This window comes from Haliotis asinina, chromosome 10 (assembly GCF_037392515.1).
Source record: "Haliotis asinina isolate JCU_RB_2024 chromosome 10, JCU_Hal_asi_v2, whole genome shotgun sequence".
Taxonomy (NCBI): domain Eukaryota; kingdom Metazoa; phylum Mollusca; class Gastropoda; order Lepetellida; family Haliotidae; genus Haliotis; species Haliotis asinina.
In genome coordinates, this window is record NC_090289.1 from 44,690,971 (window position 1) to 44,715,047 (window position 24,077).

Here is a 24,077-nt window from a genome sequence, read left to right on the forward strand (position 1 = left end):
ACAGGGAGAAATTGTATCAATAGCAACTACAAGTGAAATGTCATAGTTAACAATAAAGACAAAATAATGAACATCACGATAGATAGTGTGGCTTCTGTTCATGAACACATTCCATTGATGAAAAGAATTCCTGAAAGGCCGATGCATTATTGATCTGAGATACATATGCGTAATGCATATGCAATAAACGATGCTTACTATGTAAATTTGATTGTTTACATTGATCCATTTGTACATGGTGTGACATTGTGTCAAAATCGAAATTCCCACAGTAGGAAAATTCTTCTTAGCTTTATAAGTCATACTCAATATGAGACTGAAATATGCACCCATGCAGTTTCGCCCTGTACCTGCATAATATATATTTGTGACAGTCGTAACCCTTGTGAAGCTTACAGGTGTAACCCGTTGGCGCATTCTATAAATATCACCTGGGGAAACCCCTTGAGGGCGGTTAATCTCTGCTACACTGGGCAGGCCCATGTGAAGCTCACAGGTGTAACCGGTTGGCGCATTCTATAAATATCATCCTGGGAAAACCCTTGAGGGCGGTTAATCTCTGTTACACTGGGCAGCCCCACACAACCAACCCCAAAGGTCGAATTCGCCTAGCAGATACGTGCCTTCTGTGTTATGATGGATTCGAGATCTTATCAAAGTTTATTTGCAACGTATCCAGCACGCACCTATAAATCCGTAGAATTAGAAGGTAACCATTGAACATATAATCTCTGAAGCCAACACTCTAAATGCCGAATAGCATGTCCGTTCAGCTTTATTCAACAGAAAACTGTACAATTTATTGTTTCCAGAAAAATCGGTAATTTCGAACTTCAAAACAGTAACTTCTATGCCCAGGAGCAATCAAGTTAATTCTAATGTTATTTACAAATACAGAAATGTCATTGGTAATTAGTAATGACGTCAACAACGAAAGCAAAATGAAAAAAGAGCATTCAAATCCTCATTTTCACTTAATTCATCGTTTAATTCAATATTCAAAGGCAGTGTAGAGATTATAAGTGCAATGTTCCTTTTGGTAATATATCATTACGTCTGGTCGTGACGGTTACACCTATGCTTCGATACGTTAAGTGCAATAACGTTTGGATAATAATTAATAATAACCCGAGACAATGAAATTGTCTGAAGATTTTATTAAGCTTTCTAAAACATTACGTTTTTGAGCCACATGTAAACATAGTTACCGAAGGGTAGTAATGAAAACAATTCGTCTATTATGTACAGTTAGTAAAGTAGTATAGCTGACTATAAATACATGGGAATTATCTATCTGGTATACGATGATTGCTAATATTATCAAGATGGTCCATTTTCTCCATAATTTCCAACAGTAATTTGGGATTGTTTCTGCCAATGGTTAAAATATAGGAAACAACGTTTGTTGCGGTTTTCCTTGACAGATCACATCCAATATCTGTCAGTTCAAATATGAGTAACCTGACATATGAATCATCGATCTCGTTATGATGGACAGGGACACCGGGTGCTATATCACGTGACATCATCCTCAGCATCGGTAGCAGTGTCCGAAGTCCCTCTGGCTGATTCCTTGCATGAAATATGACGTTGTTTAAAAGTTCCTTAACAATGGCTTGGTCTCTCTGATCTATCTTCTTCCATTGCTCCAGCAGGTGCTTTTGTTGCATTTCCACCACCTCTGTTCCCTGTCTGGAGGGAGTATAGACTCCGTTCACGGCATCCCATGTCATGTTGCTGTCTCCACCGTTCCCTAAGTGTCTATTGTCATGTGGAGTAGTGCTCTCCTTGACTCGATTCCCGAGTCGGATCTCTTGGTTGTCTCCTTGTATGCCACACGCTGATGTGGAACCTCCGTTTCCATAATCCCCATCTCTTCCACCAGTGTCAAAGGGCATGTCGGCATGGTCCATGTTGTCAATATGGAGACTTTGCCCCTGGTGTGTTGCCGTAGGCTGACTGACCTTTACTTTGTGATGGATGGTGTTACCAGTATCTGAAGTAGCACGAGGAATTGCCTCGTGAACGATAGACGTGGAACATGCTGCATCTTCTTCTGAAACCATGATCCAGTCTGCTTCTATACAGTCTTCTGTATTTTCATGCTCAGTTTCGTCATTACACCTGCTAAATGAAAGGCCGTTCGACAGCAACTGTATATCTGGCTCACGAATCTCTAAACCAGGCAAACACTCTTTGAGCTGAAATGAAATAATATATAGTAATTATCAATATATACATACAAAACCGATATTACAGACCGAGACTGTAGTTTAGTTTGACAAAGTATACTTTGATTCCAATATAAAAAGGATGTTCCAAGTTGTTTCCGTTTTTTCCCACTATATAACAAACATCGATTTGACGGTCCTTGTACATGTACAGGAGGCCATCTCATAACGTTAAAATGTAAATGCCAGTACCTCCTTGTATTGTCATTCATTATTCACGTGACAAAATCTATTGGGTTTAATTAGTCTCATTAAGTCAGGAACACACTTCAGGGCCACTTGCACAAAACGATCTTAGTGCTACAATGATTGTACCTCCCATTCTCCAATGAAGGAGACGCTAAGACAGTCGCAGCGCTAAGACGGCTTTGTGCAAGTGGGCCCTGGTCTCACTGAGATCTCAGAGTACACGCACTGTAGACACAATGTTGACTACATAAAAATGCTTTCTATGTTGTCGAGAGTGGCGTTTTATTAACTCGATCTGAACATTTCAATATGTGTTTTTTATAAATATGGCACATTTGTATGAGAAGTTATTCAGTTTGAAAACACCCAATGTATGGATCTAGTCGAAGCTGAGACGTTGAATCACTCGTTATTGAGTGAAAGGTCTTTACTTACCTGAGATGTGTTTCTACCTCGAAATAATATACCCATGGAACGATAGAGGGCGGAGACCCAGGATGCTGAAACAGACATCACATGCCTTTGGTGATAGATGAAGAACTGGAAAATGTGTGCTAGAACTTTAATACAACTATACGAGATATCACTAAATTACAACACGAAAGTGCAAATTGCTCTGTAGGAGCTCCTAACACTAGGAGCATGGAAATCGTTCCCTTCAGTGTTCATAAGACTTAATCGTTATCATTTAGCGTCTGGTTTTAGTGTTCAGCGATTATATGGAACTCACATTCTGGTTGCCCTTAATGTTAGATGCCTTTATGAGCCAATTCATCCTCCTGGTCCCGATACCCCGATAAAAGGAAACACCAGTCAACGTACTGGACGATCTGCTGTGTTGCACTTACGTTTGATATTATTAGGAGGTTCGCCGTCGTTCCCAGACGCTGAAGAATCTCCTGTAGAACCTTCTGCAGGAGCGTCTGAGGCATCTCCTGTAGCAGTTTCTGTAACAGCTATTAAAGTTGCCTCTGTAGCCGTTTCTGCAGCAACGACTTTCGCAACATCTGTAACGCTCTGTTGCCCGTGTTGCGGGGAGTGATCTTCGACCATTACTTGTTTATCACTTTCACTGTCAAGCCGAACTCGTGATTTCCTTTCACTCATAGCTATGTCTGTAACACAGAACCTAGTTTTACTTGGCAACAAGACATTATTATTATTGACTGTAGCAATAAGAAAAAGGCTTAAAGGTTTGTGAGCCAATTCAAGGGAGAATGGACAACAAAGCAGATTCAAATGTATCTTAGTTGCCCATGTCTATGGTGTCTTAGTCACTAGGTATGGTAAATTTCTATAGCATAATTCCTAGTATAGTTTAGCAGGAACATTCGTTATGACTGCGGTTTCCTGATTATGCTGAAACGTGTGAAGACTCATGTACCTTTTGGGTCTTGTGTCTTCTTTCTTCGGTTCTGTGGTTGTTCTGGGACCAGTGCCACTCTCCCATTCTCCTGAACGTTAGGTATAGGGCTTTCTTTTCCTGCTTGCGATATTCTGCAACACCGAGCTCATGGTCATCAGCATGTTGAAGGCCACCGGGAGCTTTGGGTTTTCTGTTTGTGTGGAGGGTGAGGTAAAGGGGTCTCAAAAGAATACACAGACAGGGAAATATTTAATGTCATTTATTAACGAGGGCTGGACGAAAGTCGACATAGTCCTTTATGTATTTAGGAATAGTATGTGAAATCCATTTTAAAAAAAAAGAAGAAGAAGATAAGTAATTTGCATTTCAACAGTATGGTACTAATGATCCATAATATCATACAATGCAAACCCTCTCCCTCCCTCTCTGACATGTTGGGTATTCGCTCCTATTATGGCTACACAACAATAGGCATTCATGTCTTCATGACAATAAAATGTCAGGTAACCTAAAGTTGGAAGAGTTCGGGGAATTTACTAATACTGTTTTGTCCTTCATCCCTAACATACACAATGCATTGTCGTTGTTCAGTTAAGCACATATGGTGGCGCTCTGCTGTTGACACATCGAAAGGTTATTCCTATAAAATGTGTAATCATTCACTATTTATTAATGCAGGCGCTGGATAACTAAATTTAGAACTTGAGACCAACGTTGTTCAATGGTTCAACATGCATCAATATGCTGTATGGTCTCTACGAGGGTATGTGACTTTTGAGGATAAACTTTCTGATCTGTTCTCTATAACTGAAACGCAGAGTGGAGACATCAAAGTATAATTATGGTTACCTGTACCTTTAGTCACAGTTGGGGTATTATGTTAACTGGGTTAGAATGTGGAGGGATTATGTTAACTGGGTTAGAATGTGGAGGGAACATGTTAACCGGGTTAGAATATGAAGGGATTACGTTAACTGGGTTAGAATGTGGAGGGATTATGTTAACTGGGTTAGAATGTGGAGGGATTATGTTAACTGGGTTAGAATGTGAAGGGATTATGTTAACTGGGTTAGAATGCGGAGGGATTGTGTTAAATGGGTTAGAATATGGAGGGATTATGTTAACTGGGTTAGAATGGGAAGGGACTGTGTTTCTATTTAAATTGAACGATATGAGATATAAACAGCTCCAACAGAGTACGTGTCCTTCATTCATCCTTATCAGCTCAAACACAGTATGCGGGATATGTCCACCTTGATTAGTTCAATCACAGTATTGTCATGTATCCACTGTAACCAGGTCAAACATTGTAAAGAAGTGTAACTGCCCTGTCTATTTCAAACATGATAATGTCATGTAGCCACCCTGACCAAAACAAAACAAATAATATCACGAATCCATCATGATCAATTCAGACATTGTAATGCTGTGTAACTGCCCTGACTAGTTCAAATGCAGTATTGTCATGTATCCACCCTGACCAAAACAAACAAAATAATACCATGAATCCAACCTGACCAATTCAAACATTGTAATGCAGTGCAAGTGCCCTGACTATTTCAAACATGATAATGTCATGTAGCCACTCTGACCAACACAAACAAAATAATATCATGAATCCATCATGACCAATTCAAACATTGTAATGCCGTGTAACCGCCTTGACTAGCTCAAACACAGTGTTGCCATGTAGCCACTCTGACCAAAAGAAACAAAATAATATCACGAATCCACAATGACTAGTTCAAACACTGTAATTCTGTGTAACTGCCCTGACTAGTTCAAACACAGCAATGCCATGTAGCCACCCTGACCAAAACAAAAAAAATAATATCACGAATCCATCATGATCAGTTCAGACATTGTAGTGCTGTGTAACTGCCCTGACTAGTTCAAACATGATAATGCCATGTAACCACCCTGACCAACACAAACAAAATAATAACATGAATTCACCCTGACCAATTCAAACATTGTAATGCCGTGTAACCGCCTTGACTACTTCAAACACAGTGTTGCCATGCATCTACCCTGACCACATTCAAAAATAGTAATGTCATGGATCCACCATGACCAATTCAAACATATGAATGCCATGTATCTACCCTGACTACTTCAAACACAGAGTATGTCTCGTGTCAGCACTGACCATGTCAAACATAGTCTACGTCATGCATCCACCCTGACCAGTTCGAACACAGTAATGTCATGTATCCACCCAGAGCAGTTCAAAGATTGTAACGCAGTGTAACTTCCCTGGCCATTTCAAACATAATAATGTCATGTAGCCACCCTGACCAACACAAACAATATAATAACATGAATCCATCCTCACCAGTTCAAACATTGTAATGCAGTGTAACTGCCCTGGCTATTTCAAACATGATAATGTCATGTAGCCACCCTGACCAACACAAACAAAATAATAACATAAATCCAACCTGACCAATTCAAACATTGTAATGCTGTGTAACTGCCCTGGCTATTTCAAACATGATAATGTCATGTAGCCACCCTGACCAACACAAACAAAATAATAACATAAATCCACCATGACCAATTCAAACATTGTAATGCTGTGTAACTGCCCTGGCTATTTCAAACATGATAATTTCATGTAGTCACCCTGACCAACACAAACAAAATAATATCATGAATCCAACCTGACCAATTCAAACATTGTAATGCAGTATAACTGCCCTGGCTATTTCAAACATGATAATGTCATGTAGCCACCCTGACCAACACAAACAAAATAATATCATGAATCCAACCTGACCAATTCAAACATTGTAATGCAGTGTAACTGCCCTGGCTATTTCAAACATGATAATGTCATGTAGCCACCCTGACCAACACAAACAAAATAATATCATGAATCCAACCTGACCAATTCAAACATTGTAATGCAGTGTAACTGCCCTGGCTATTTCAAACATGATAATGTCATGTAGCCACCCTGACCAACACAAACAAAATAATATCATGAATCCAACCTGACCAATTCAAACATTGTAATGCAGTGTAACTGCCCTGGCTATTTCAAACATGATAATGTCATGTAGCCACCCTGACCAACACAAACAAAATAATAACATAAATCCATCATGACCAGTTCAAACATTGCAATGCTGTGTAACTGCCCTGTCTATTTCAAACATGATAATGTCATGTAGCCACCCTGACCAACACAAACAAAATAATATCACGAATTCATCCTCACCAGTTCAAACATTGTAATGCAGTGCAAGTGCCCTGTCTATTTCAAACATGATAATGTCATGTAGCCACCCTGAGCAACACAAACAAAATAATATCATGAATCCAACCTGACCAATTCAAACATTGTAATGCAGTGTAACTGCCCTGGCTATTTCAAACATGATAATGTCATGTAGCCACCCTGACCAACACAAACAAAATAATAACATGAATTCACCCTGACCAATTCAAACATTGTAATGCCGTGTAACCGCCTTGACTACTTCAAACACAGTGTTGCCATGCATCTACCCTGACCACATTCAAAAATAGTAATGTCATGGATCCACCATGACCAATTCAAACATATGAATGCCATGTATCTACCCTGACTACTTCAAACACAGAGTATGTCTCGTGTCAGCACTGACCATGTCAAACATAGTCTACGTCATGCATCCACCCTGACCAGTTCGAACACAGTAATGTCATGTATCCACCCAGAGCAGTTCAAAGATTGTAACGCAGTGTAACTGCCCTGGCCATTTCAAACATAATAATGTCATGTAGCCACCCTGACCAACACAAACAATATAATAACATGAATCCATCCTCACCAGTTCAAACATTGTAATGCAGTGTAACTGCCCTGGCTATTTCAAACATGATAATGTCATGTAGCCACCCTGACCAACACAAACAAAATAATATCATGAATCCAACCTGACCAATTCAAACATTGTAATGCAGTGTAACTGCCCTGTCTATTTCAAACATGATAATGTCATGTAGCCACCCTGACCAACACAAACAAAATAATATCATGAATCCAACCTGACCAATTCAAACATTGTAATGCAGTGTAACTGCCCTGTCTATTTCAAACATGATAATGTCATGTAGCCACCCTGACCAACACAAACAAAATAATATCATGAATCCAACCTGACCAATTCAAACATTGTAATGCAGTGTAACTGCCCTGGCTATTTCAAACATGATAATGTCATGTAGCCACCCTGACCAACACAAACAAAATAATATCATGAATCCAACCTGACCAATTCAAACATTGTAATGCAGTATAACTGCCCTGGCTATTTCAAACATGATAATGTCATGTAGCCACCCTGACCAACACAAACAAAATAATAACATAAATCCACCATGACCAATTCAAACATTGTAATGCTGTGTAACTGCCCTGTCTATTTCAAACATGATAATTTCATGTAGCCACCCTGACCAACACAAACAAAATAATATCATGAATCCAACCTGACCAATTCAAACATTGTAATGCAGTGTAACTGCCCTGTCTATTTCAAACATGATAATGTCATGTAGCCACCCTGACCAACACAAACAAAATAATATCATGAATCCAACCTGACCAATTCAAACATTGTAATGCAGTGTAACTGCCCTGGCTATTTCAAACATGATAATGTCATGTAGCCACCCTGACCAACACAAACAAAATAATATCATGAATCCAACCTGACCAATTCAAACATTGTAATGCTGTGTAACTGCCCTGTCTATTTCAAACATGATAATGTCATGTAGCCACCCTGACCAACACAAACAAAATAATAACATAAATCCACCATGACCAATTCAAACATTGTAATGCTGTGTAACTGCCCTGGCTATTTCAAACATGATAATTTCATGTAGCCACCCTGACCAACACAAACAAAATAATATCATGAATCCAACCTGACCAATTCAAACATTGTAATGCAGTATAACTGCCCTGGCTATTTCAAACATGATAATGTCATGTAGCCACCCTGACCAACACAAACAAAATAATATCATGAATCCAACCTGACCAATTCAAACATTGTAATGCAGTGTAACTGCCCTGGCTATTTCAAACATGATAATGTCATGTAGCCACCCTGACCAACACAAACAAAATAATATCATGAATCCAACCTGACCAATTCAAACATTGTAATGCAGTGTAACTGCCCTGGCTATTTCAAACATGATAATGTCATGTAGCCACCCTGACCAACACAAACAAAATAATATCATGAATCCAACCTGACCAATTCAAACATTGTAATGCAGTGTAACTGCCCTGGCTATTTCAAACATGATAATGTCATGTAGCCACCCTGACCAACACAAACAAAATAATAACATAAATCCATCATGACCAGTTCAAACATTGCAATGCTGTGTAACTGCCCTGTCTATTTCAAACATGATAATGTCATGTAGCCACCCTGACCAACACAAACAAAATAATATCACGAATTCATCCTCACCAGTTCAAACATTGTAATGCAGTGCAAGTGCCCTGTCTATTTCAAACATGATAATGTCATGTAGCCACCCTGAGCAACACAAACAAAATAATATCATGAATCCAACCTGACCAATTCAAACATTGTAATGCAGTGTAACTGCCCTGGCTATTTCAAACATGATAATGTCATGTAGCCACCCTGACCAACACAAACAAAATAATAACATGAATTCACCCTGACCAATTCAAACATTGTAATGCCGTGTAACCGCCTTGACTACTTCAAACACAGTGTTGCCATGCATCTACCCTGACCACATTCAAAAATAGTAATGTCATGGATCCACCATGACCAATTCAAACATATGAATGCCATGTATCTACCCTGACTACTTCAAACACAGAGTATGTCTCGTGTCAGCACTGACCATGTCAAACATAGTCTACGTCATGCATCCACCCTGACCAGTTCGAACACAGTAATGTCATGTATCCACCCAGAGCAGTTCAAAGATTGTAACGCAGTGTAACTGCCCTGGCCATTTCAAACATAATAATGTCATGTAGCCACCCTGACCAACACAAACAAAATAATAACATAAATCCAACCTGACCAATTCAAACATTGTAATGCAGTGTAACTGCCCTGTCTATTTCAAACATGATAATGTCATGTAGCCACCCTGACCAACACAAACAAAATAATATCATGAATCCAACCTGACCAATTCAAACATTGTAATGCAGTGTAACTGCCCTGGCTATTTCAAACATGATAATGTCATGTAGCCACCCTGACCAACACAAACAAAATAATATCATGAATCCAACCTGACCAATTCAAACATTGTAATGCAGTATAACTGCCCTGGCTATTTCAAACATGATAATGTCATGTAGCCACCCTGACCAACACAAACAAAATAATAACATAAATCCACCATGACCAATTCAAACATTGTAATGCTGTGTAACTGCCCTGTCTATTTCAAACATGATAATTTCATGTAGCCACCCTGACCAACACAAACAAAATAATATCATGAATCCAACCTGACCAATTCAAACATTGTAATGCAGTGTAACTGCCCTGTCTATTTCAAACATGATAATGTCATGTAGCCACCCTGACCAACACAAACAAAATAATATCATGAATCCAACCTGACCAATTCAAACATTGTAATGCAGTGTAACTGCCCTGGCTATTTCAAACATGATAATGTCATGTAGCCACCCTGACCAACACAAACAAAATAATATCATGAATCCAACCTGACCAATTCAAACATTGTAATGCAGTATAACTGCCCTGGCTATTTCAAACATGATAATGTCATGTAGCCACCCTGACCAACACAAACAAAATAATATCATGAATCCAACCTGACCAATTCAAACATTGTAATGCAGTGTAACTGCCCTGGCTATTTCAAACATGATAATGTCATGTAGCCACCCTGACCAACACAAACAAAATAATATCATGAATCCAACCTGACCAATTCAAACATTGTAATGCAGTGTAACTGCCCTGGCTATTTCAAACATGATAATGTCATGTAGCCACCCTGACCAACACAAACAAAATAATAACATAAATCCATCATGACCAGTTCAAACATTGCAATGCTGTGTAACTGCCCTGTCTATTTCAAACATGATAATGTCATGTAGCCACCCTGACCAACACAAACAAAGTAATATCACGAATTCATCCTCACCAGTTCAAACATTGTAATGCAGTGCAAGTGCCCTGTCTATTTCAAACATGATAATGTCATGTAGCCACCCTGACCAACACAAACAAAATAATATCATGAATCCATCCTGACCAATTCAAACATTGTAATGCTGTGTAACTGCCTTGTTAATCGTTTAATGTAGAAAAGAAAAGAAATGGAAACAATTTGCTAAGTGGAGTATAACTATATCAATAATCTCCCAGTAAATACCTAATGTGTCGCCACTGGGTAGCGAAACCCCGAGGCTAATTAGCTGAAATGCTGACTAATTCTTGATTACAAAGACTCCAAACGTATTGTCCGAAGATGTTATGGTACGCTCTACCATTGAAACAGGAAATAATTTTGTATGAAGATGGGGTAGAAATATGAATTCACCCTGTATGGCTACACCTAGGATATGTTGTGCCTGCTTACCTCTCAGTTGAATTCATCGACTGAGAGATTTTTATCGTAATCGTTGATGGGCAGGCCCGCGGTCTAAAAATAGATTTACCTATGAAACGTAGTGTGTCGTGATTACACATGGTTGACCTTTTCTCACTTCCGTCTTCTACGAAAATATAATATTACAATTGATATTATCGTAGCCAGATGATATTACTTTCTGTCAAAATAAAGGAAAATGCTTTCGCGTAATAACATGCCTGCTTTTTCCGAATAACATTATTTCACGATAACAGTGATGTAGGTGAATGACAGATATATCCCTTAACACTGCATCAGATTTATTTTTAACAGAACGTTGAAAGAGACGTCTCATTTCCCCGAGAAGACGTAGAAACAGGGAGAAATTGTATCAATAGTAACTACAAGTAAAATGTCATAGTTAACAATAAAGACAAAATAATGAACATCACGATAGATAGTGTGGCTTCTGTTCATGAACACATTCCATTGATGAAAAGAATGCCTGAAAGGCCGATGCATTATTGATCTGAGATACATATGCGTAATGCATATGCAATAAACGATGCTTACTATGTAAATTTGATTGTTTACATTGATCCATTTGTACATGGTGTGACATTGTGCCAAAAACGAAATTCCCACAGTAGGATATGAGTCATACTCAATATGAGACTGAAATATGCACCCATGCAGTTTCGCCCTTTACATGCATAATATATGTTTGTGACAGTCGTAACCCCAGTGATGCTCACAGGTGTAACCCGTTGGCGCATTCTATAAATATCACATGGGGAAACCCCTTGAGGGCGGTTAACCTCTGCTACACTGGGCAGGCCCACACAACGAACCCCAAAGGTCGAATTCGCCTAGCAGATACGTGCCTTCTCTGTTATGTTGGATTCGAGATCTTATCAAGGTTTATTCGCAACGTATCCAGCACGCACCTATAAATCCGTAGAATTAGAAGGTAACCATTGAACATATAATCTCTGAAGCCAACACTCTAAATGCCGATTTAAACTGAGAATTAAAAGAAAATGAGGATGGAAAGAATAGCATGTCCGTTCAGCTTTATTCAACAGGAAACTGTACAATTTATTGTTTCCAGAAAAATCGGTAATTTCGAACTTCAAAACAGTAACTTCTATGCCCAGGAGCAATCAAGTTAATTCTAATGTTATTTACAAATACAGAAATGTCATTGGTAATTAGTAATGACGTCAACAACGAAAGCAAAATGAAAAAAGAGCATTCAAATCCTCATTTTCACTTAATTCATCGTTTAATTCAATATTCAAAGGCAGTGTAGAGATTATAAGTGCAATGTTCCTTTTGGTAATATATCATTACGTCTGGTCGTGACGGTTACACCTATGCTTCGATACGTTAAGTGCAATAACGTTTGGATAATAATTAATAATAACCCGAGACAATGAAATTGTCTGAAGATTTTATTAAGCTTTCTAAAACATTACGTTTTTGAGCCACATGTAAACATAGTTACCAAAGGGTAGTAATGAAAACAATTCGTCTATTATGTACAGTTAGTAAAGTAGTATAGCTGACTATAAATACATGGGAATTATCTATCTGGTATACGATGATTGCTAATATTATCAAGATGGTCCATTTTCTCCATAATTTCCAACAGTAATTTGGGATTGTTTCTGCCAATGGTTAAAATATAGGAAACAACGTTTGTTGCGGTTTTCCTTGACAGATCACATCCAATATCTGTCAGTTCAAATATGAGTAACCTGACATATGAATCATCGATCTCGTTATGATGGACAGGGACACCGGGTGCTATATCACGTGACATCATCCTCAGCATCGGTAGTAGTGTTCGAAGTCCCTCTGGTTGATTCCTTGCATGAAATATGACGTTGTTTAAAAGTTCCTTAACAATGGCTTGGTCTCTCTGAGCCATCTTTTTCCACTGCTCTAGCAGGTGCTTATGTTGCATTTCCACTATCTCTGTTCCCTGTCTGGAGGGAGTATAGACTCCGTTTACGACGTCCCTTGTCATGTTGCTGTATCCACCGTTCTCTAAGTGTCGATTCTGATGTGGAGTAGTGCACTCCTTGACTTGATTCCCGAGCCGGATCTCTTGGTTGTCTCCTTGTATGCCACACGCTGATGTGGAACCTCCATTTCCATCATTCCCATCTCTTCCACCAGTGTCAAAGGGCATGTCGGCATGGTCCATGTTGTCAATATGGATACTTTGCCCCTGGTGTGTTGCCGTAGACTGACTGACCTTTACTTTGTGATGGATGGTGTCACCAGTATCTGAAGTAGCACGAGGAATTGCCTCGTGAACGATAGGCGTGGAACATACAGCATCTTCTTCTGAAACCATGACCCAGTCTGCTTCTATATAGTCTTCTGTATTTTCATGCTCAGTTTCGTCATTGCCAAGTGAAAGGCCGTTCGACTGCAATTGTATATCAGGCTCACGAATCTCTAAACCAGGCAAACACTCTTTAAGCTGAAATGAAATTATATATAGCATTTATCAACGTTTCCATACAAAACCGATATTAAAGACAGACACTGTAGTTAACTTTGACAAAGTATACCATGATTCCAATATAAAAAGGATGTTCCAAGTTGTTTCCGTTTTTTCCCACTATATAAGAAACATCGATTTGACGGTCCATGTACATGTGCTGGTGGACATCTCATAACGTTAAAATGTAAATGCCAGTACCCCCTTGTATTGTCATTCATTATTCACGTGACAAAATCTATTGAGTTAAAATAGTCTCATTAAGTGAGGAACTCACTTCAGGGCCACTTGCACAAAACGATCTTAGTGCTACAATGATTGCAACTCCCATTCTCCAATGAGAGAAACGCTAAGACAGTCGTAGAGCTAAGACAGCTTTGTGCAAGTGGGCCCTGGTCTCACTTAGGTCTCAGAGTACACGCACTGTAGACACAATGTTGACTACATAAAATTGCTTTCTATGTTGTCGAGAGTGGAGTTTTATTAACTCGATCTGAACATTTCAATATGTGTTTTTTTATAAATATGGCACATTTGTATGAGAAGTTATTCAGTTTGAAAACACCCAATGTATGGATCTAGTCGAAGCTGAGACGTTGAATCACTCGTTATTGAGTGAAAGGTCTTTACTTACCTGAGATGTGTTTCCTCCTCGAAATAATATACCCATGGAACGATACAGAGCGGAGACCCAGGGTTCTGAAACAAACATCACATGCCTTTGGTGATAGATGAAGTATTGGAAAATGTGTGCTAGAACTTTAATACAACTCTACGAGATATCACTAAATTACAACACGAAAGTGCCAATTGCTCTGTAGGAGCTCCTAACACTAGGAGCATGGCAATCGTTCCCTTCAGTGTTCATAAGACTTAATCGTTATCATTTAGCGTCTGGTTTTAGTGTTCAGCGATTATATGGAACTCACATTCTGCTTGTCCTTAAAGGGGCACTGATGCGGAGCGAATAATGTTTCTCGCCAAGGGTCTAATTACGAAACCAAACCGCAAATTGGTCAGCGCCCGCTCCTTCGACCGTGACGGACAAAGGAACTGGGCTCCTGTCCATATTAGCAGAATCTCTTCACCTAAACAGTCAGGAGGCCGGATGCCCATCATATGCCATTTGTTTAAAAATATCCGTGGTATTCCTTGTCTGATCGTAACAAAATATCCCAGCAGTGCAGTTCTTTTCGGATGCTTGGATGGTATCTAGTTATTGATCCAATTTGATCCTATTTCTGTGTTTTTAACCTCCATATTTAATCATGTTACATGAAAATATGATGTCTACAGGCACGTAGCAAGCCATTTGTTTCAGTACGGAAGATTGCAAAGCTTTATATATAGGTAGTTTTGAGTGTTGGTTCAGCTGTGATAGGAAATATCACACGTAAATTTGGGTAGCTATGGTAGCTACAATGGTTTATGATAATAAAACACACAATTGATTTATTTGAATTCGTAAACAATAAACGACGACTTTGCCTTTGGTAGAGAAATCTGAAAATTTTCTTACGTAAAAAAACCCTTATTTCACCTATTTACCCAAGTACACAGCAAATGCCTGTGTGTATTCCTTATGTAACGAAATTCCGTTGGTATCCTCAAAACAGTTTCGGCCCATAAGTGTTTTCAGGCTGCATGCGACACAGAGATTACATCTTCCTTCCTAGAACTCGCGTTTGATGGTGTAAACCTACACGTGTTATTTGTCATCATTCTCTGGATGGTCAATTAGTGAATTTATAACAGGTATAATTAGTAGTAACACCACTTCGGTTACTCAACAAAGGTTCCCATTTGGCATTTCTCCTGTCTGGAGTAAATACTCAACATTACAAATTAAGGTCTGTAGTGGCAAATGTATTGTATGTTATGTAATATGTGCATGTAAGTGATGCAAGAGGGTTTATCAGCTGAGTTACAAAAACAAACATCGATCAAAGAATTAACCGATAACACACTGATTGATTAATTACTTTTATCTTCTAGCGGATTTGTCAAAAGGCAGTGTGTGTACATGACTACACCCTGTCGTAAAGAGTGAGTGTAAAAACAGCATCCTCCCTTCAAAGAATTAACCACCCTTGGGTTGATTGATTGATTGCTCATTATTGGTTAACTAAATTACTTAGAATAGCGGACATCATACAATTAGTTGCCAGGTGTGCTATCTTGGGAGACTAATGAGAGGGTTATCTGGTTTTCACCAACGAAAGACGTGAAACGATGTGTTACTTTTTCGCAAATGAGACAGTTGTAAGACACGCGACACAGAGCAGGATTATTTACCAGCTGCAGATGAATGGAATACGATTTCTTTTACGTGGATATTGATGGATACATTCCTGAACAAGGTAGTAGCCTGACATTGTTGCTATAAAATTAGTCTGTTTTACATTCATTATTTGCATTTTGTTTTAATTTATTTGTTGTAGCATTCAGCAGAATCCGTATGACAGAAAACACACACTAGATCGCGTATGTGTGTGAAATAGGATCCACATTGGCAATCTATACAATGTATAAATGTTGCTGTTGTGTTAGAAATTTACTATGAGTATAAGCAGATCATGTGTTCTTTTATTAATTTTCAGAATCATACAAATATGACAATAAACTAATTAGGGTTATGAGACAAAATATAGAGACGTACATTGGCTTCGTTATTTTTCTGTCCTAATAGTTTTTTACCATTTCTACCACTGGCAGATGATTAACCTTCAAAGTGTTTCATTTGTTTTCATAATATATTTGTAATGAAGTAAAAATGACTTCACCTACGTTGATCTGTCTATAACTAAACTATCAATTGCGCTTGCGGAATGCGCAGCAGAGGTCACGAACCAGTCACGAATTCTGGGATATCATCTGGGTACTCACGGTAGAAAAACAATAACAAAAGTTTACACCAGTCCACGGAAATTGCTCCGCATCAGTGCCCCTTTAATGCCTTTATGAGCCAATTCATCCTCCCGGACAACAAAACACCCGATACCCCGATATAAGGAAACACCAGTCAACGTACTGGACGATCTGCTGCGTTGCACTTACGTTTGATATTATTAGGAGGTTCGCCGTCGTTCCCAGACTCTGAAGCATCTCCTGTAGGAACTTCTGCAGTAGCGTCTGAGGCATCTCCTGTAGTAGTTTCTGTAACAGCTATTAAAGTTGCATCTGTAGGATCTTCTGCAGCAGCGTCCTTAGCAACATCTGTAACGCACTGTTGCCTGTGTTGCGGGGAGTGATCTTCGACCATTACTTGTTTTTCACTTTCGCTGTCAAGCCGAACTCGTGATTTCCTTTCACTCATAGGTATGTCTGTAACGCAGAACATAGTTTTACTTGGCACCATGGGGAATGCCTGTACACCAACCTCTTAGAATGACAACAGAGAATGGACAACATCTATTGTCACTTACCCTGCGTTGGTTTATGGACATTGTCAATCTGTGTTCCAATTCTCCACGGTCTGATCATCGTCGTCATGACTTCCTCTTGACGACCAAGGAGATAAAAATAATTATTATCTGAAATTGAAAATAATGAAGGTTACATATCTGTAATTAACACCAGGTCAGTGAATGGAATTACATTTGGGTACAAATAGAAAAAAGTAACGATAGAGAAACAGATTTCTGTTTCAGAAATACAGTTTAGAAAGTTTAGTACGCGTTAATGAGGTGTAGATTCAGTCACACTCAGTCTTACAGACAGTCGTTCTAATAGTAGACAAATGGATTATCGGGACGCGGCCAAGTTAAAATAATTTTATTAATTGGCAATGAAAAATTGATACGCGCACAAATAAAAGTGACGCTCCGATGCCAAGGGATCCGGTACATACATGTGTTACCCATCCCGCCATGGACACTGTTGGCTGTGTTGGCAGTTGACACCGCGTCTGCGCTGACGCCATGGATGCTAGTTTCCGGTACTCCCCGTTTCCGACCTAAGTCTACAAAATCGGACAACAGACATTACGATTAGGCCTGATGTTATGCATCGGTTTCGAACTATACCATTAAAACAACATATCTCTACGATAAATTCAAAGGTGTATTAACGTGTTCGTTTAACTCTCGCATCCATAAACAGATCTATTTTAAAATAGAAGCACATTCCTTGGTTGTATCAGTACTAACCGTCTGGTAAGCTTCTCGAAGACATCGACCTCTTTACATCTTCAGAGCTTTGGTGAATTTCAACACTCTTCTTGTATTCCATGTTGGGTCACCACTCCTCCGGGTAAGGGAGCCTTTTGTATCTGCCTCTTGGAGCCCTGTGTGTAATAATAACCTTAAATAGTATCTTACATCAACAATATAGCTGCATATATATACAGGATCCGTAGACTGTGATAGCGCTTGTATCCCACTTAGACACGCGTTCAGTTGATGAGGTAAGTTTCCTGATTTTTTTAATGTTAATAACGCGTGTTACACTAAACATTGAATACGATTCATCCCCGAGTATATCGACACCTCACTAATGAAAAGTCAGCATCTGTGGAAGTTTTAACTCCTACGTGTATGGTTGTGTAAATGGATGCTGATATCATTATAGAATCAGGTGAGGCATCTTAGCTCACGCATACGTTTTGATCACACATTGTGAGTTCATTACGTATATATACATGCTATTTTCATCTCACATACACGGATATATGAGTGCGTCAGTCAACAGGATACGAATTGACCAGATTTTGATTGTACAGTCTGAACTAATCCTGTTCCAAAGGATAGAAAAAATGAACTATAGATAAACGTTACAGGGAAGTTCCGAGTGATATCAGCAAGGCAGGTGCAACAATGTATATAAATAAGTAAACATACCTAGCGACCGACCGGGTATAATTCAAGCACTGGGACTTCCTAAGAAGGTTTTTCCCGGTCTTAATTTTAGAATGCTCCAACGTGTTCTTACTCGGATCCTCCACTAGTGCGACAGCCTAGAGTGAGTAGTGAGTGAGAGTGATTTTTTTTTTTTTTTTTTTTTTTTTTGTGTGTGTGTGTGTGTGTGTGTGTGTGTGACACTGCATAGTGTGTAAGGTGTAACACGGCTTTAAACACTATTTCAGCCTGTAATTTGGTGAAAGGCACAACCAGGTGTTGAGACTGAATTGTGCAGCATCTGGAAGAATCTCGATTTGAACGATTATTGGATCCTGCTTAGAATAAGTAATTCAACTCCGGAAAGATATTTACAGTGTACCGCGTATACCAACCGGTGCAACAATGTATAAATATATATAAGTAAACATAACTACGTGCATGCGTGCGCAACCGACCGACCGGGAAAAATTCAAGCACTGGGACTTCCTAAGAAGGTTTTTCCCTTAGGAATAAAGGGGATGTAAACTGAAACATTCCAGAAGACAGGTTTAGACTAACCGGCTGATATGTTTGTGAGTGGGGTAGTGAGTGGGTATAGTAGTTTTACGCCACTTTTAACAATATTCCAGCAATACCATGATGGGCAACACCAGAAATATGTTTCACACATGTTACCCATGTGGGGAATTGAAAAAGAGTGTTCAGTTTTAAATGTGGACGCTTTGACCACTGGGCTACTGTCCCCTACCTGAGTGAGATTATCTCAACCATTAAAACGCCCTTTTATACTCTAGTTTTAGTATTCATCAAAATGGATTCTGTGAGCATGCCGGTGGTTCCTATGGCATCCCCGTGTGTGACTTTCTTTTTCTCTTACAAATGGATCAAAACATTTGCTATCTACTAAAATATATTTAGTTCGTCATAGGTGATAGATAAGACATATATATCTCAGATTATGTAAATCATTCTGCCTTTCAGACAAGATAGCTCGGAATGGGGGCAAAAACATCAGTTCGGTATTTGGGAGTATATACACATTTTATTGGCTTTGTACATGAAGCATGATACAAATTTAGCTATAATAAAGGTTATCCCAATCATGTACCGTCCTCTGTTCCTGTGTAGATGAATATCCTGGATTCATTCATAACCATATCTGTCCATTCACGTCAGGACTCAAGGTACTTAACATTATAGAACAGAGATGCAGCAGTGAGGACCTGGTGACGTATGATCACTACATTGAGCAAGGCTGAAACAGTGTGTAGTAAGGGTATAGTAAAATTATATCAACCAAAAATAACAAAGCATTAGTGCAATTCTTGGTAGATGACAGTGCATATAAAAATCAATATTCAATTAAAGTATAACCCTTTATATCGTGAAAATCTTTCCATATACAATGTCAGACAGACATAACTTGATAATATTTACATGCGGTGAAAGTTAATGACAACTCACATGCATTTCAATAATCTTTTAACAGCATGCGAGACAAAAACGTTTCGATCTTTTGAAACCAGGCAGATGGTGGTTTCATTGCACTGATTTGTAAAATGAGTTCAACGTTTAGTTTTGTTTTAACTCTCACTACTATGTTCTGAATGTCTCTCAGATCAATTCTGATAACTTCTGAAACAGTCACAGGATGGGAGGCATAAAAGCCAGGTTCAAACCTAATGTCTGACTGAGGACATAATTCAGTTAGCATAGCGTCCAAAAATGTAAACACCTCTGTCACATTCTCCATAGGATGTAACTTTCCTATCTCAACAGTTTTTTCCACATTGTGACGGGTGATGACACGCACTGGCCCTGACGGGATACATCTCAGATCAAACGTAAATTCCAGATAGTTTCCAGGCAGACCAATAAGAGGGTCGACAGGGGAGGGAGTTAACAGGTCTCCCTTCATATTAGGATTATCTCCCTTTGCACGCCCTTCCCTCAAACCCTCTGAATAAACGGCATTTTGTCCACTATCTGCCTTAGAGTGATCTTCCAACAAAGTCTCTGCATATGTAGCATCCAGCTGTTTCCGTCCTCTATCTTCAGCTGTACGAACTCCCATGACTTTCTCTGAGTTGACACCATCACTTAGGTCTATACCCGGGTTGCTGAACCTATCTCCACCTTTGATGCTAGATTTAAGCTTGACATCTGAAATGGTCTCTTCTGTTCCGGCACTTAGCGGGTCTTCCTTGTGTATATGCTGCCTCGCTTTGACCTTCGTCTTAATTCCAACTGTGTCAGAGCCATCTGTTTGTTCCGATGTTCTGATATTGCAGCATGAAAGGACATATATAACATAGTTATACACCTGTTCGTCTGTTAAGTATTGAATGTCCTCATCGCTCACATCGTTCACGTCACACTCATGAAGATGAATGTAGAGTTCATCATCTGTCATTTCACTGCCATCATCATGTTCCCCTTGAAAGACCCCGGTAATGCGCTCATCTGTATTGTCTTCTTCGCTTTCCAAGCCCTGTTTCTTGATGTTCAAAGGAGCTGGACTCGGAACACTCTGCGCAGATATTAGGGGCAAAATGGTAGTTTCGAATTCTTTCAGACGCCCCTTCACAACTTCTAACTCCTCAGACGTATTACCATCTGGAAACAAATTACATTACTGTCAGCCCAACAGCATCAATTAGATCAACACATTACTTTTTTACCAGTCAGTATATATATACTATATTACATGACCTGATTTGATAATAGTATAGGAGAAATGATCTGACAGATATGTATTGGCAACCAACAAGATGTGTTTGTATGTCTTATGAATCCCAGGACGTGCGCGTGTTCCTTGCAAAACTTACATTGAACGTTCAGTACTAAAGCATCTCCAAAGTGTATCCCTGCCACGTTGGATCCCCTCATGTATCCTCCTGACGCGCCAGTCGTTACTTGTGTCAGCAGCTGTCCATACTCAGCTGAAAAAGATCAACAAAAGAAGCACATTAGCAGGAACCGTCAAACGAGAAGTTCAATATAAAAAAAAATGTTCATTGAGTGGTCAAGCTCTGTCACTCATTTAATTACTTGAACAGTATGCGCTAGCGACATGGAACGCCAATCATAATCATCATATTGTCTGGTCCCTACAAGGTTGACGACACAGAAACGACAACATACTCATGCGTGCTCATCACAACAGTTTTTGGACCGTACACGATAACATACACTGAAACGATAAATGAATGTCTGATATATATGGCGTCAATTTATCTTCATTTATCGATACAGTAAACTACCTTTATAACGAACCCGTAGTTATAACCTTAGTGAACTCATTATACTGGAAAACAGAAATTTCCGTGTACCTATTGTATGGTGTGGCTTCTCTATTTGCTTCTGTGAATGTTCTAGGGCCAATGCCACTTCTTCTTCATCCTCCGGAACATCAGGTGTAGCGAGTTGTTTTCCCGTCTCTGACATTCTGAAACATCGAAAATAAATCATATTGACCATAGGCATCATGTGTGTGTGTGTGTGTGTGTGTGTGTCTGTGTCTGTGTGTCTGTGTGTGTGTCTGTGTGTGTGTGTGTGTGTGTGTAAAAGGATAAGGAACTCACAGAAAATATCGACCTGTAAAATTTAGTTGCCAAAAGAACAAACAATTCCAAACACAAAACATGTTGAATATCCATCCTGAACAATTCCAGCAAAATACATATGATAGATCCCTCCCTGAACAATTTCATCACAATACATGTTATTTACCTACCCTGAGCAATTCCAACACAATACATGTGATGTATTCGCCCTGAACAATTTCATCACAGTACATATGATATATCTACGATGAGCAATTCCAACACAGTACATGTGATACATCCCTCCCTGAACAATTTCATCACAATACATGTTATTTACCTACCCTGAGCAATTTCAACACAGTGCGTGTGATACATCCCTCCCTGAACAATTTCATCACAATACATGTTATTTACCTACCCTGAGCAATTTCAACACAGTACATGTGATACATCCCTCCCTGAACAATTTCATCACAATACATGCTATTTACCTACCCTGAGGAATTTCAACACAGTGCGTGTGATACATCCCTCCCTGAACAATTTCATCACAATATATGTTATTTACCTACCTTGAGCAATTCCAACACAGTACATGTGATCCATCCCTCCCTGAACAATTTCATCACAGTACATGTTATTTACCTACCCTGAGCAATTCCAACACAGTACATGTGATACATCCCTCCCTGAACAATTTCATCACAATACATGTTATTTACCTACCCTGAGGAATTCCAACACAATACATGTGATATATCCCTCCCTGACCAGTTTCATCACAGTACATGTTATTTACCTACCCTGAGCAATTTCAACACAGTGCGTGTGATACATCCCTCCCTGAACAATTTCATCACAATACATGTTATTTACCTACCCTGAGGAATTCCAACACAGTACATGTGATACATCCCTCCCTCAACAATTTCATCACAATACATGTTATTTACCTACCCTGAGGAATTCCAACACAATACATGTGATATATCCCTCCCTGACCAGTTTCATCACAGTACATGTTATTTACCTACTCTGAGGAATTTCAACACAGTACATGTGATACATCCTCCCTGAACAATTTCATCACAATATATGTTATTTACCTACCCTGAGCAATTCCAACAAAGTACATGTAATCTGTTCTGACCTTACCCTGGGTTCCCATGTGACCAACCAAGTTAATTCTATGTGTTCTTATTACCTTTTTCTTATTTTCTTATCACTGAAACATAAGATAATTGCATATGGTCAGCTGGCGTTATTTGGAAGATATTTCATAAAAGGAGTGTCCCAAAAGTTCGATTGACAGAATATAAGTATAGCCTACCTCTCCGCTGAATACATCCAGAGAGATTTGGTTGTAAGGGAATAATGTTATATTCCATGTGAATAGAGAGGTAAGTTACAGCTATTCACTGTCTTCAAGTGACCACCGGAATCAAAGTGTAGGCTCTTCTTACTTCGATGTCCGCTCACTGAGTTATCTCCCTTGAAGGTGGGAAGTCCCGCTCACTGAAAATAGATTACCCCGTGACGATACAGTACATGCGCAGTCCACACATCGGACAGGAAGTATGACGCAATAATACGAAACTGACACATTATCATCGCCGCCTTCCAAGAAAATAGAATTTATCACAATGCACCTGATGTTATGTATTTTGGTGTAGATCATTTTCGGAGATAGAGTTATATTCTAAATGACGTATGGTTTCTGAGAAATTAAACAAAAATGGGTTCCAGGGCAGTTTGTGACTTTGACTACCGCGA

At 39.2% G+C, this 24,077-nt stretch overlaps 3 protein-coding genes across 4 annotated transcripts; all 3 read right to left on the minus strand.

Annotated features, from left to right (window-relative positions):
* Positions 1 to 1,145: 1,145 nt before the first annotated feature.
* Positions 1,146 to 3,911, minus strand: LOC137298820 (uncharacterized). Its single transcript, XM_067831092.1, has 4 exons — positions 3,805 to 3,911; positions 3,269 to 3,535; positions 2,856 to 2,920; positions 1,146 to 2,201 (listed from the first exon to the last, which is right to left on the minus strand). Exons 2-4 carry the CDS (start codon positions 3,525 to 3,527, stop codon positions 1,287 to 1,289), a joined length of 1,239 nt encoding a protein of 412 aa, XP_067687193.1. The 5' UTR covers positions 3,528 to 3,535; positions 3,805 to 3,911; the 3' UTR covers positions 1,146 to 1,286.
* An 8,933-nt stretch (positions 3,912 to 12,844) lies between these two features.
* Positions 12,845 to 17,236, minus strand: LOC137297650 (uncharacterized). The gene is made up of 3 exons (XM_067829552.1): positions 16,976 to 17,236; positions 14,553 to 14,617; positions 12,845 to 13,897 (listed from the first exon to the last, which is right to left on the minus strand). Exons 1-3 carry the CDS (start codon positions 17,232 to 17,234, stop codon positions 12,989 to 12,991), a joined length of 1,233 nt encoding a protein of 410 aa, XP_067685653.1. The 5' UTR covers positions 17,235 to 17,236; the 3' UTR covers positions 12,845 to 12,988.
* Positions 17,237 to 19,778: 2,542 nt separating this feature from the next.
* Positions 19,779 to 23,804, minus strand: LOC137298274 (uncharacterized). 2 transcript variants are annotated; one of them, XM_067830455.1, is made up of 5 exons: positions 23,635 to 23,789; positions 23,509 to 23,529; positions 22,089 to 22,204; positions 21,585 to 21,698; positions 19,779 to 21,372 (listed from the first exon to the last, which is right to left on the minus strand). In XM_067830455.1, exons 1-5 carry the CDS (start codon positions 23,649 to 23,651, stop codon positions 20,228 to 20,230), a joined length of 1,413 nt encoding a protein of 470 aa, XP_067686556.1. In that variant the 5' UTR covers positions 23,652 to 23,789; the 3' UTR covers positions 19,779 to 20,227. The 2 variants fall into 2 exon arrangements, with proteins under 2 accessions (XP_067686556.1, XP_067686557.1); XM_067830456.1 differs by lacking the exon at positions 23,509 to 23,529 and having other exon boundaries at positions 23,635 to 23,804.
* Positions 23,805 to 24,077: the final 273 nt, after the last annotated feature.

What these genes read in the sequence shown, in the direction of transcription:
- LOC137298274 (XM_067830455.1), bottom strand. An exon ending in GATAAGAAAATAAGAAAAAG is followed by an intron (nt 22,205 to 23,508) that starts GTAATAAGAACA and finishes TCGATGTTTCAG; the next exon opens with AATGTCAGAGACGGGAAAAC. An exon ending in TTTAGTACTGAACGTTCAAT is followed by an intron (nt 21,373 to 21,584) that starts GTAAGTTTTGCA and finishes ATTTGTTTCCAG; the next exon opens with ATGGTAATACGTCTGAGGAG.
- LOC137298820 (XM_067831092.1), bottom strand. Translation starts at nt 3,527, where the DNA reads ATGAGTGAAAGGAAATCACGAGTTCGGCTTGACAGTGAAAGTGATAAA. An exon ending in ACCTCCTAATAATATCAAAC is followed by an intron (nt 2,921 to 3,268) that starts GTAAGTGCAACA and finishes TGTCTGTTTCAG; the next exon opens with CATCCTGGGTCTCCGCCCTC. An exon ending in GAGGTAGAAACACATCTCAG is followed by an intron (nt 2,202 to 2,855) that starts GTAAGTAAAGAC and finishes ATTTCATTTCAG; the next exon opens with CTCAAAGAGTGTTTGCCTGG.
- LOC137297650 (XM_067829552.1), bottom strand. Translation starts at nt 17,234, where the DNA reads ATGAGTGAAAGGAAATCACGAGTTCGGCTTGACAGCGAAAGTGAAAAA. An exon ending in ACCTCCTAATAATATCAAAC is followed by an intron (nt 14,618 to 16,975) that starts GTAAGTGCAACG and finishes TGTTTGTTTCAG; the next exon opens with AACCCTGGGTCTCCGCTCTG. An exon ending in GAGGAGGAAACACATCTCAG is followed by an intron (nt 13,898 to 14,552) that starts GTAAGTAAAGAC and finishes ATTTCATTTCAG; the next exon opens with CTTAAAGAGTGTTTGCCTGG.